The sequence below is a fragment of the Cebidichthys violaceus genome, unplaced genomic scaffold, assembly GCF_023349555.1.
Source record: "Cebidichthys violaceus isolate CVI_PGR_0920_01 unplaced genomic scaffold, fCebVio1.0.p SCAF_41, whole genome shotgun sequence".
In the NCBI taxonomy this organism is placed as follows: Eukaryota; Metazoa; Chordata; class Actinopteri; order Perciformes; family Stichaeidae; genus Cebidichthys; species Cebidichthys violaceus.
In genome coordinates, this window is record NW_027176606.1 from 1,286,528 (window position 1) to 1,297,993 (window position 11,466).

At 38.9% G+C, this 11,466-nt stretch overlaps 2 protein-coding genes across 5 annotated transcripts; both read left to right on the forward strand.

The window, feature by feature from the left end:
- Positions 1-93: 93 nt before the first annotated feature.
- LOC137885890 (SLAM family member 5-like) lies at positions 94-5,986 on the forward strand. 4 transcript variants are annotated; one of them, XM_068728218.1, is made up of 9 exons: positions 94-169; positions 469-774; positions 1,458-1,739; positions 2,171-2,263; positions 2,388-2,403; positions 2,508-2,575; positions 2,700-2,750; positions 3,142-3,182; positions 3,274-3,660. In XM_068728218.1, the coding sequence occupies exons 1-8, from the start codon at positions 94-96 to the stop codon at positions 3,156-3,158; spliced, it is 909 nt and encodes a 302-aa protein (XP_068584319.1). In that variant the 3' UTR covers positions 3,159-3,182; positions 3,274-3,660. The 4 variants fall into 4 exon arrangements, with proteins under 4 accessions (XP_068584319.1, XP_068584317.1, XP_068584318.1 ...); XM_068728216.1 differs by lacking the exons at positions 3,142-3,182; positions 3,274-3,660 and adding an exon at positions 5,929-5,986; XM_068728217.1 differs by having other exon boundaries at positions 3,142-3,660.
- On the forward strand, positions 5,950-11,403 carry LOC137885889 (SLAM family member 9-like). Its single transcript, XM_068728213.1, has 7 exons — positions 5,950-6,067; positions 7,691-7,996; positions 8,584-8,865; positions 10,286-10,393; positions 10,491-10,549; positions 10,703-10,777; positions 10,997-11,403. Exons 1-7 carry the CDS (start codon positions 5,998-6,000, stop codon positions 11,066-11,068), a joined length of 972 nt encoding a protein of 323 aa, XP_068584314.1. The 5' UTR covers positions 5,950-5,997; the 3' UTR covers positions 11,069-11,403.
- Positions 11,404-11,466: the final 63 nt, after the last annotated feature.

Sequence of the window (11,466 nt, forward strand, 5' to 3'; positions counted from 1 at the left end):
CCAATTCCGCCCGATAGTTTTTTCTCCTCTTAACTCACCACAGCAGAGTATGATAAACGGGCAGAGGAAACAGTAGTTCCTGTGCTCACAGAGATGGCTGCTGGTCAGCTCCGATACTCAAGCTTCTTCACATACACTGCTCTTCTGCTGGTTGGGTACTCCCTCTATGGTATGTAGATCATGCTCAGCAAGGCTGTGCAGATTTACTCTTATTAGAGATATTTGTTTGGCTGATGCACTCTTGCATGACCTTATAATTACACAGCTGCACGTAGGTGCTTTCAGTATTTCCTGGATGTCTGCATATCTTCTATATTTTGTGTTTACAATTACGTGAAAGCTAAGTTGAATGAAGTTTATTTTTTTCAATTATATTTCAAATGTTTTATCCATTTTCTTTGCCTTATGTATAGCATTGCCTCTGTGTGTAACATTTGGCATCACTCTATTGTTTTTTATGTGTTTCAGATGTGGAGGCCTCCAGTTGTGAACATAACATCCATAAAAAGGTTGGAGACACTGTGGAGTTGTCATCATGCTTACCAGCAGAAGGGGTCACCGTGGCACAGTGGAAACATGGAGAGTTTATAATAATAGACAAAGATGTTAATGTTTCTAGAGAACATCAGTTCAAGGGCAGATTGGAACTAAACCCCGCAAGCTTTAATTTAACAGTGAGAGGACTGACTGTCCAAGACTCTGGTGATTTCAGTTTTATCTCAGAGGCGAATGAAGTACAAAGGCCTACAACCACCATCACTCTGCAAGTTCATGGTAAGGACCTCATACTTGTATATAAATGATAATCTATTATTAATATCTTAGTTGGTTGATGGATTGATTCATATAGAACAGATGGCGCAACAGTGGTACCAGAAAGCACTCAACACATAAAGAGGTTTTCTGTTTTTAGCTGTGTTTTCCGGGCTCTCTCGACCACCATAGCCTTGAGTTATTAGTTGATTATGTCTGATATAATGGGATGCACAAGTGCACCTCTAAAATTGATGTGTCCCGTGCCCAAACTATGAATGTAAAATGCTTCATCACTATACACAACTGTTCACCTTCAACATATATCACATATCAATAGTTTGGCAATAGGTCACTCTGACACCATCTGTTTCTCTCTGTTTTTTAATTACCTAAACTTACTTAAAAAGTTCATAACAACATTGCTATAACCTTGAGATACAATTATATTTGTGTTTTTGCCAGTGATTGCCAGTGGACTGATCCTGTCCGTATAATCGGGACTTGACTTCTTGAAGATTTATTATACTTTCAGGTTTTTGTCCAGGGAAACTTCACTGATGTGACTTATTTGTTCGAGCTGCTTTACATGTATTTGTTGGTGTTTTCATGGTTTTATCACATTCAGTTCCTCTCTCTCTCTCTCTCTCTCTCTCTCTCTCTCTCTCTCTCTCTCTCTCTCTCTATATCAAATGCCTCACCAGTGCCCATAACTGTAGAGCCCGCTGTGACTTCCAACTCCACCTGGTTCGCCGTGAACGAATCCTGCACAGTTTTGCTGGAGTGCAGTGGAGCCACTGACAGCAGTGTCACCTACAGCTGGGCCGTGAGGAACCAAACCATAAGTGGCTCTGGGCTGCGGTACAGCATCACACCTCAGGACGGAGACATCGAGTTCACCTGCACAATTTCCAATGTTGTCAGTGAGAAGTCGACAATGGAAATAGTGACGTGCAGCAACGTTACGTCTGAAACATTGAAAACAGGTATGTGCAGATAGGTGATTATAGTTTAGTAGTATACTAGTAAACAGTAAAGTGCAGCAGCGGCCCACAAGAATCAGGTATGCCAAGAGAAAAGAAAATGTTAAGTGCTTTACTTTCAATCTTTTGAGACATTTACAATATACTACAGAGTGACTGGACTTTATTTTTAGTATGGTACTTAATCCATTCTGTTTAGGGTAAGTGTAATTTAAAGTTTCTGGAAGCATCTTTTAACTGGTTATGAAACTGTCTCAGAATGGATCCGACTGTCAGACCCTAATGTAGTAAAAACAGATGTTTTCTTATTAAGGGATTCTGGTGCTCAAAAACACTACCACTTTCAGCCACAAGGGCCGCGAAAATCAACAGAAAATGAAAATTCCTTCTAGTAGCTTTAAGCGTATTAACATGCTTCTTATTTATTATTGCAGTGTCCTACTCATCTCTTGTACTGTGGGTTATCGGCCCGGTTATTGGAATTGTGCTGTTTATTCTCCTGCTGCTTTTCTACGGAAAGTCAAAGGGTGAGATCTCCTCTTGATGATATAAAAATGGGTAGACTCTGATTATCCAAAATGTACTTAATGCTTCTGAAATCAGTGGTTTCATTTGCATGAAAAAAGCATGTAACAATTTTGTTTTTCACAGGTCTATGTTGTAACAGGTTAGGAAACTCTTCTATTATACAATATACAATACATGGTCTTTGTTAATGTATTACTGTTACTAGTTTTTGTAAATTACTGCTATATATGTTAAACGTTTCAGGTTTACCCGGTCTCAAACAGTCAACCAAGATGAATCTCAACAGCCTGTGTACTCCTCTCTTCTCCACAGTCAGTCTACCATCCAGCCACGTTTGCTTTCACAGCTTTTTAAACACCGCAACGCTCAGATGGTATCCAAAAACAAAAAGACATGAGTATAACCTAACCTTGATTTGATGTCTTTAACCTGTAGGTGATGGCTCTGTCTATGAAACTGTGGGGGGCTTTGAAGATGCTGGAACAGGTACGGTATAAACTTTTATAAACATGGAGCTTTTTAACAACTCCTTAGTTCAAATTCAAGTAAATCAAAACCTTCTTATTTCTTTCTTTCATTTTCACTTAAAATGGTTACAAAAAAAAACAAAACTAGAATAAAACATGCTATCAGATCAGAATCTATTCACATACATTCTCTCAAGGGTACTAAATATTATAAAAGCTATGGGTGTACTGCTCTCTTCTAAACTGCCACATTTGGACATACTGTATATGCTGTGGTGTTAACACTTAAATGTGTCTAAATGTGGCAGCATGTCTCAGCAACACTTCTCTGAAAGAGGAACTGAAGATGACGTACACAAAGTAATTTCATCTCTGACTAACTGAAGTGCTTCATCATGACTGATCTGTAGGTGCTGCTTGTGTCTAAGAATAAATAAGAAGCTATCATTTGGTACGATACACCCTTCTGTTCAATATCGCTTTTTTTTTTCTTCCACTCCACCTATATCATCCTGTATCTCTTACTATTTTTTTCTTTTCAGTTGTTTCCTCAGATTTGGTTCCAGCGTCAAAAAGAGAAAACTAAACAAGACAAAACATGAAAACCAACATTAATATTTTTAGCCACTTGGTGGCGCAGTGCGGTTTTCCTTCCAGTTACTTGCTGATTAGCATTTCACTTGTGGTGAAATATTGTTGCAGATGCATCAGTGAGTGCATGCATGATGCACAGCTTCATGCTTGAGCACATTTAAAGTGTATTATCATTGCATAACATTTAGTAGACTATTTAAAATGATTTTTCTCCATTTGGGCAACTTTTTTCTTTTTTCTTTTTTTTGGTTTGTACCTATTGTAATTACATTGACATTATTTTTAGCTAATAGTTCTATGTAAAAAATGATTGAGCAGCCCTAACTTTACTTTATTATTGTGAAATAAAAAAATACACCTTTGAAGTCATCTGGTTTGAGTTTCATAGTTCTTCTAAATGATGTGAAGGGTTCAGGGTGTGTCTTTGGACATGTCTGCTATATCTTGGTTCTGTTTCTTTAATGACTCTCTGCGGAGTTGTTTTACTGTCACTGTATCACTTCTCCTTTCAAAAGAAATGTCAGCAAACATGTTCATGTTGCACTATTAGGGTTTCACCAAGTAAATAGTCAGCTGATCCTTTTTGAGTGTCGAAACGGACACCTTGAAAATGAATGTCATCTAAATGGAACAGGCTGTTTGTCTCAATGTTCTATATTTCAGAGAGGAGAATGGGAAGCTGCTCTTAAAATGGTGGTTGACACGTTTAATTTTCTGGATTATCATGACTCAGAAAAAAGGAAATGACTAAATGTCTCCCACATGCAAACTCCCCAAACGTATTCAGCCGCTGTGTGTTTAATGCTCTGCTCTAGTCAAGCATATCTGCAGAAATGTGAATGCACCGCATTTCTGCTGAAGGGATACCAAACACTGAACTCACAGGGTAAACTCACTCACTGTACAAACAATCAAAGCAGTTGTTGCTATCCTATTTTGCATTAGCTTGAATGCAGTAGATGCTAACGTCAGCAGGCTAACATGCCACCAATGACAATGGTAGCATGCTGATGATTAGAGTTAGCATGCTAACGCTTGCTAATTATCAGTAAATACAAGGTACAGCTGAGCTAAAATAAGGTTTACGGTTCAGTTTAATTGTCTTTAAAATCTTTCCACAATGAAAGAGTTATTGCATTGCAGTTTTTGGTCATTAACAAGTATATTTGTTTTTTTTACCTGTTAATCACTAAAGTCAATAGGATCCTCTGAGTACCATGACTATCTGTTCCAAATGTCAGCACAATCTAATCAATAGACGTCGAGATAATTCACTAAAAATGGATTTTGTCAACCTCGTGGTGGTGCTGGAGGAAAGGGTTTCAACACAGTTAGTCGGCTCAACCCTCTGAGGTCCATTAATGTGCAAAATGTTCTGGCAATCCATCCAAATGTTATTGAGACAGATCAGTCTGTCAAAAAAATGTGTGAATTCTAAAGAGACGTAAAACATGCAAGTAATTCTAAAATAGCTGCGTGAAGTGTCGAACAAAGTTCAGCCGGCTGCTCTTTAGGTGGGCAGCAGCGTCTTGTTTCACTTTGTGGGTTTCACATCAGCGTTGTAAACTGCAAATGCACCATCAACTTAAAGTTCATAGGAAACCAAGCTGGGCTGCAGTGCAGAGACCACCACTGCAGAAACACCATGTAGAAAGATGCTGTTCATTGCATAGTGATGTTGTTTGTGGCTACCAGTAAACTCTCTCACTTTTTTTTTGAGGGGGGGGGACAGATTACGGGGAACTACAGTCTATTACCGCCGGATGCTGAGGTGCTCTGCAGTAGGCGGACGAGTCCCCTCGTGATCTTATTATTTTCCTTTCCAGCTCGCTTGATCCCAACAAATCCTTAGATTTGAGCATTTGAACTCGGTCTAGATATCGTTTCACTATGCGGCAGGGACACGCATCCTCCTTTACAGGAGCATCGCCGCTTGTCGCTGATCTTATCTCGATGCTTGGTAGTTCACTTCCTTCTGTGCACCGGTGTCATGCTGAAGTCATACCCAGCCTCAAAATGCAATATTCAAGATGTCATGGATCTAAGCCAAGCCAATAACTAGGCTGAACGCTTTGCACACACGTCACCAAGGCTAATATTGCTAGCGATAACGCCTCTCACACAACTAAACAACACAACACCTACATCCCTGCGTTCCCGTCCTCCACCTACAGGATTCTCAGTAATGGACCTAATCCTTGTTCCAGTTGTGTATTTAAAAGCCCACTGAACATGCTCTAATTTGTGTTTTCACTTTTGCAACTCCCTCATCTAGGAATATCTGATGACAGGATTTGGCTAGCTTCATCCTGCTCAGTGGTTTTCAGAAATGGACCAAATTTACCTTGAATTTTCACACATGTAGCACAGATACGGCTGCTTGGCTAGGTGTCTTTACTCTTTGTCACCTAACAGAAACAATGCATCCAAAAGATCTGACAAAAAAAGCTGGTATTAACTCCTCATTTTTAATACTCTCCAGTTATGTTCTTACTGATGTGCCTATTTTTAATCTCGCAGTGTATCAGGCCAGACCGCTTCTTCTGCTTCTTCATCAACAACAGAGACCTCCCCCAACTCTCCACCCTCTCTATTTTTTTTAGGAGTGACTTGTCACAGCACAGTTTGACGGACTAGAAGAGGAAACAGACGTTGTATCTCTCCCCACAGAGATGGTTGGTGGTTGCCTGAGCTGCTTCTTTACCTACATTTCGGTGCTCCTTCTCGGGGTTTGCCTCCACGGTATGTAGGCCTCTGCTCTTAAGTTTATGGATTTTTACTGTACTATTTTGTCATGTGCTTAGAATATAACTGGTTGGTCAAGATAGAGGAATTTACAGCTCATCAATGGATTTTGTACTTGTTTGCATGTCATATCACATGTCACAGTCTGTGTGTGTTTGCAGCTGCAAGACGTTTAAAAGGCTCCAGTGAGAATTGCAGCTGTGGCCTCAAAGCCAGTAACATATTTGAGAACTGTGACGTCCAAATTCAAGAAATGAACTCAAGGCGCCAATTGTGTGCGTTTAACGAACATTTACGTTCTCTCCTATAAAATAAAAAAAGTCATAATATGTGCATGTTGCTCAACATTTATCATACATTAGAGCTCCCCGACTTGTTTGCTTAGAATCTGATTTCATTGCATCTTGTGGTTTTGACTTTGCAAACATGCTTTCCTTTTTTTTGGTACGCTGTCAGCAAATGTCCTGCTGCTTCTGCTTGGCTACAAACTTTAAAATCTTTACGCAACTCAGGGATGGGTCATCCTTTCCGTTTGCGCTACTTCCTCTTTGAGGATCGGTTCTACTAATGTAGTTTATTCTAATAAATAATAGGTGGTCATACATTCAGTCATTGCTTACAGGAACAAAGAGGTGTGGACCTTTCTCAGGCTATTTGCAGAAGTAGGGGAGTGTAAGTGTTAAAAGGGTCTTGCTGCCATTTACAGCTCATAGATACAGGCCATCATATTTCCATATTGTGTCAGTATTTAGTTACTAGCAAGCACTTTGTAGTGGATGTCACATTGGAAATGCGTGTGAGCTGGTTGTTGTAGATTCTCACACAACATGACAGCAGACACATGTGAAGGGTCCATTTCCTGAAAACCCTCCGTCTGCGGCAGCATTGACCAAAAGTGATGAGCAGCATAGAACAAAGGCAGCGCCAAAGTTTTTTCTTTGGAAATGAGGTCATGGTAACTTAAACAACTCTACTAAAGTACTTTTTCTAAATGAAGATGACAAATGTTTGTGGGTGCAGCGCCACAAACCAAATGAGAATTCTAAATATGACTCATGCGAGTATTTTCCTTTCCTACCCCTTGATATAGGTAACTAAAGCTATTTGTTGAGGTTGATGTCACTGTTATGAGGAAACCAATGGTGACTGTTGTCAGGAAACAAACAAAAGCTGAAGGAAGACATTTTGTTTGCTGGTGGTGTGTCACATCCATAGACTGTAAATAAGAAGTGAAGATAGTCACCTTGAGGTCAACCATTGGTTTTTGGACTGCCGTTTTTGAAGCCTCGACTTTGGCATTTTGGCCGTCGCCATCTTGTTTTTTTGCAACTAGAAGTGCAACCGAACACTGAATAAGACATTTCTAGGCAACCAACATGTAACAATTCACTTTCATGAACTGAAAACACTGTGAAAGGGTTCAACTTGTATGACGAGAACACGGATCAGTCCCAGACTAAACAACGCTGTGGTAGCAACCTGTCAATCACAGGGTAGCCACGCCCCCTAAAACATACCCTGCTTTATCATGTATTTCAGGTGATTTGGACCTTTTTGCGCTCGCTCTATGAACATCGAAGTTTGACAGTGACAGTGCATTCTTTTGTTTATGTGTTTCAGATGTGGAGGCCTCCAGTTGTGAACATAACATCCATAAAAAGGTTGGAGACACTGTGGAGTTGTCATCATGCTTACCAGCAGAAGGGGTCACCGTGGCACAGTGGAAACATGGAGAGTTTATAATAATAGACAAAGATGTTAATGTTTCTAGAGAACATCAGTTCAAGGGCAGATTGGAACTAAACCCCGCAAGCTTTAATTTAACAGTGAGAGGACTGACTGTCCAAGACTCTGGTGATTTCAGTTTTATCTCAGAGGCAAATGAAGTACAAAGGCCTACAACCACCATCACTCTGCAAGTTCATGGTAAGGACCTCATACTTGTATATAAATGATAATCTATTACTATCTTAGGTCTGATATAATGGGATGCACAAGTGCACCTCTAAAATTGATGTGTCCCGTGCCCAAACTATGAATGTAAAATGCTTCATCACTATACACAACTGTTCACCTTCAACATATATCACATATCAATAGTTTGGCAATAGGTCACTCTGACACCATCTGTTTCTCTCTGTTTTTTAACTACCTAAACTTACTTAAAAAGTTCATAACAACATTGCTAAAACCTTGAGATAAGATTATATTTGTGCTTTTATGCTTATGGATTGCCAGTGTGTAGTCACTGATCCTGTCCGTATAGTCGGGACTTGACTTCTTGAAAATGTATTATACTTTCAGGTTTTTGTCCAGGGAAACTTCATTGATGTGACTTATTTGTTTGAGCTGCTTTACATGTATTTGTTGGTGTTTTCATGGTTTTATCACATTCAGTTCCTCTCTCTCTCTCTCTCTCTCTCTCTCTCTCTCTCTCTCTCTCTCTCTCTCTCTCTCTCTCTCTCTGTCTCTCTCTCTCTGTCTCTCTCTCTATATATCAAATGCCTCACCAGTGCCCATAACTGTAGAGCCCGCTGTGACTTCCAACTCCACCTGGTTCACCGTGAACGAATCCTGCACAGTTTTGCTGGAGTGCAGTGGAGCCACTGACAGCAGTGTCACCTACAGCTGGGCCGTGAGGAACCAAACCATAAGTGGCTCTGGGCTGCGGTACAGCATCACACCTCAGGACGGAGACACCGAGTTCACCTGCACAATTTCCAATGTTGTCAGTGAGAAGTCGACAATGGAAAAAGTGACGTGCAGCAACGTTACGTCTGAAACATTGAAAACAGGTATGTGCAGATAGGTGATTATAGTTTAGTAGTATACTAGATTCATAATGCTTTTATGAATCATGTGGTGATGATACAGAGGATAAAGAGGCACAGCTGATATTTAAGATTTTCGCACATGCATTTAGATGAGTCACATTACAATGTGACCTGCCAGAGTCATCTGCAATACCTATCTGACTAGTGAGAAAGACTATGCAATCGTTTTAAAAGAGCTCTGATTATACTCTCTCTAGGGCGATTGAAGTTAGTTTTCCCTTTAAGTTGTGTGAAGCTTAAATTGAAAGTCTGAAATGTTACTTCCAGACTTATTTTGTCATAATATACCAGGCCTTTTTTCAAAACTATGACTTCTCAACATTTTATACAATGACTTTTTCAACTTACTAAACCATGACTTTTTTTATAACAATTTTTTTCGATATACTATACTATGATTTTATACTACACACTCTACTATGACTTTTTAACTTTTTTTACATACTGTGTTATGACTTTTATCAACGTGCTATGACTTTTTTATGACTTTTATCAGATATACTAAGACATTTTTGACATACTATACTATAACTTTTTATGACTATTTTCAACATGCTTTACAATTAATTTTTTAGGACTTTCTTTCGAGACGCTATTGAATTACTTTTTTGACATACTATATTCTCTGTTTTTTATGGAAGCCCGTTTCCGCCATAAAAAAACCCACACAAAAAAACCTGGATTTTTATTTTTTTTTTACAAAAAAAATTCAACAAAATCTGACATCTGATCAGTGTTATGGTTACGGATGGATGCACCAAAAGTGTTGGTTCTTTTCTTTTTTTTTGCGGAAAAACATGCTTCCATAGCAACAGGCTTCCATAGTTTTTTTACTTTAACCTCTTTTTTATTTTTTTAGATGTTTCCTGTCAAACTATAGTCAAAAATCAAATTTACTATAATGTACAAGAGTAAAAATACACCAATGTTGTTGTGTCTAGTCATAATTTAACATAAAGATGCATTTACTCCATCGAAATTAAAGGTATTTAAATGCTCTTTTTGGATATCTAAAGCTGCGATAATACATTGAAGAGTCATGTCAAGTAACTACTAGAGCCTGCACGCTGAGGAGGCATTAACCAAAACGCTGTACTTGATATTCTTATACATTGTAAACAACAAATAAGAAATCAAAAATGTTTAGGGTGACTTTAAATAAGTTTCCTGCTTTTATTTCAAGTCACATATCTTGTTACGATATCTGTCATGTTATATAACGGCCTGCCATACAGGATATTTATACCAAAAAACAAACGGAGCAAAAACAATCTGTATTTTACCAATGATTTTTTTGTTGTTGTAACTGAGTATATTTATTCCCTTTTATTTCACCGTGCACACATGTGATCACAATAACTGATCATACCATTATTTGCAGGCCCAAACCTTGTCGCTCTCCTGGGTGCAGCAGGAGGAGGTTGTCTGTTGATTGTTGTTATAGTTGGAGTCGCTGTGTATGTTTGTCACTGCAAACAAAGTCAAGCAGGTAAGAAACGTCATGTCAGCTTTTTTTTTTTAAATTCATGATTGACACATCGCCGTTTTTTATTTTGCTCCGCTTCTTCATTAAAATCCACCAACAGGAAGTGACTCAAATGACCTCACAGTGTATGCTGATATCGCTGATGTTGCAATTGAGGCTGTGAGTATGCATCCGTATTTGCACATGTTGCTTTGTTTTCACAAATCACTTTTAAATGGATATTCAATGCTTGCTTTTTTGAGGACGAAATACATGTTTTACCCACTCTGCTTGTTACCTCTCGCTGTGATGCATGCACATTTAAACTTCCAGGGGACTTCACCTACCATGAAGCCTTGCACACTGTATGAAACCATTGATAACAGAGTCAACGCGGCCACACCTGGGGTAAGTAGAAACCTTTTATCCTGGAGGTTCTTGCGGATGAGACTGAATTTAAGTTTACAACACACTAAAGCATGTGGCTACAGTGTGTGTACAGTGAGTCATGCTTTAGTTGATTAGCCTGATTATAAAGTGTTGTGTTTTTCGTATGAAAATAAGTTTTGCGTCGTCTTGTGACACTGATGTTTTTTTTACCTCCCTTTGTCACACATCTATCCCCAGACTGTGTACGACAAGATCCAGTTTAGCCGCATGAAGAAGGCCTCTGTGTCGCCCTACCAAGAGACCTCCTAGAGGGTCACAGCTCAATGTACAGTTCACATGTCCTTTGAGTATGAAACAAAAGTGGACAAATATTCATGGTTCAGAAAACATGTATAAAATATGTATGGTTAATATCGCAAAGGAAACGTGCCACACAGTGTCATCATTGTGTACATTTTCTATCTTTGGCACCTTTTCCTCATATAAGACAAATCCATTATATTTTGAGAGCCAAAGCTACAAGCTACAATTGTATTAACATTGTTGTAAATTGTGTAAATACAGAGATTATATTTTTATTTGTACCTCTTGGGGGGTGTTTCAGCTTGTGCAGAGGTGGTAATATTAAATTACATTTACTGACATGAAGTCACTCTGTCTCTTTTTGCAAGCATGTTGTTTATTCTAAGGGTTTTGGGCGGTTATTT

What these genes read in the sequence shown, in the direction of transcription:
- LOC137885890 (XM_068728214.1), top strand. Translation starts at nt 94, where the DNA reads ATGGCTGCTGGTCAGCTCCGATACTCAAGCTTCTTCACATACACTGCT. An exon ending in GTACTCCTCTCTTCTCCACA is followed by an intron (nt 2,576 to 2,699) that starts GTCAGTCTACCA and finishes TTTAACCTGTAG; the next exon opens with GTGATGGCTCTGTCTATGAA. An exon ending in CTTTGAAGATGCTGGAACAG is followed by an intron (nt 2,751 to 3,273) that starts GTACGGTATAAA and finishes TTTTCTTTTCAG; the next exon opens with TTGTTTCCTCAGATTTGGTT.
- LOC137885889 (XM_068728213.1), top strand. Translation starts at nt 5,998, where the DNA reads ATGGTTGGTGGTTGCCTGAGCTGCTTCTTTACCTACATTTCGGTGCTC. An exon ending in GTCTGAAACATTGAAAACAG is followed by an intron (nt 8,866 to 10,285) that starts GTATGTGCAGAT and finishes CATTATTTGCAG; the next exon opens with GCCCAAACCTTGTCGCTCTC. An exon ending in CTGCAAACAAAGTCAAGCAG is followed by an intron (nt 10,394 to 10,490) that starts GTAAGAAACGTC and finishes ATCCACCAACAG; the next exon opens with GAAGTGACTCAAATGACCTC.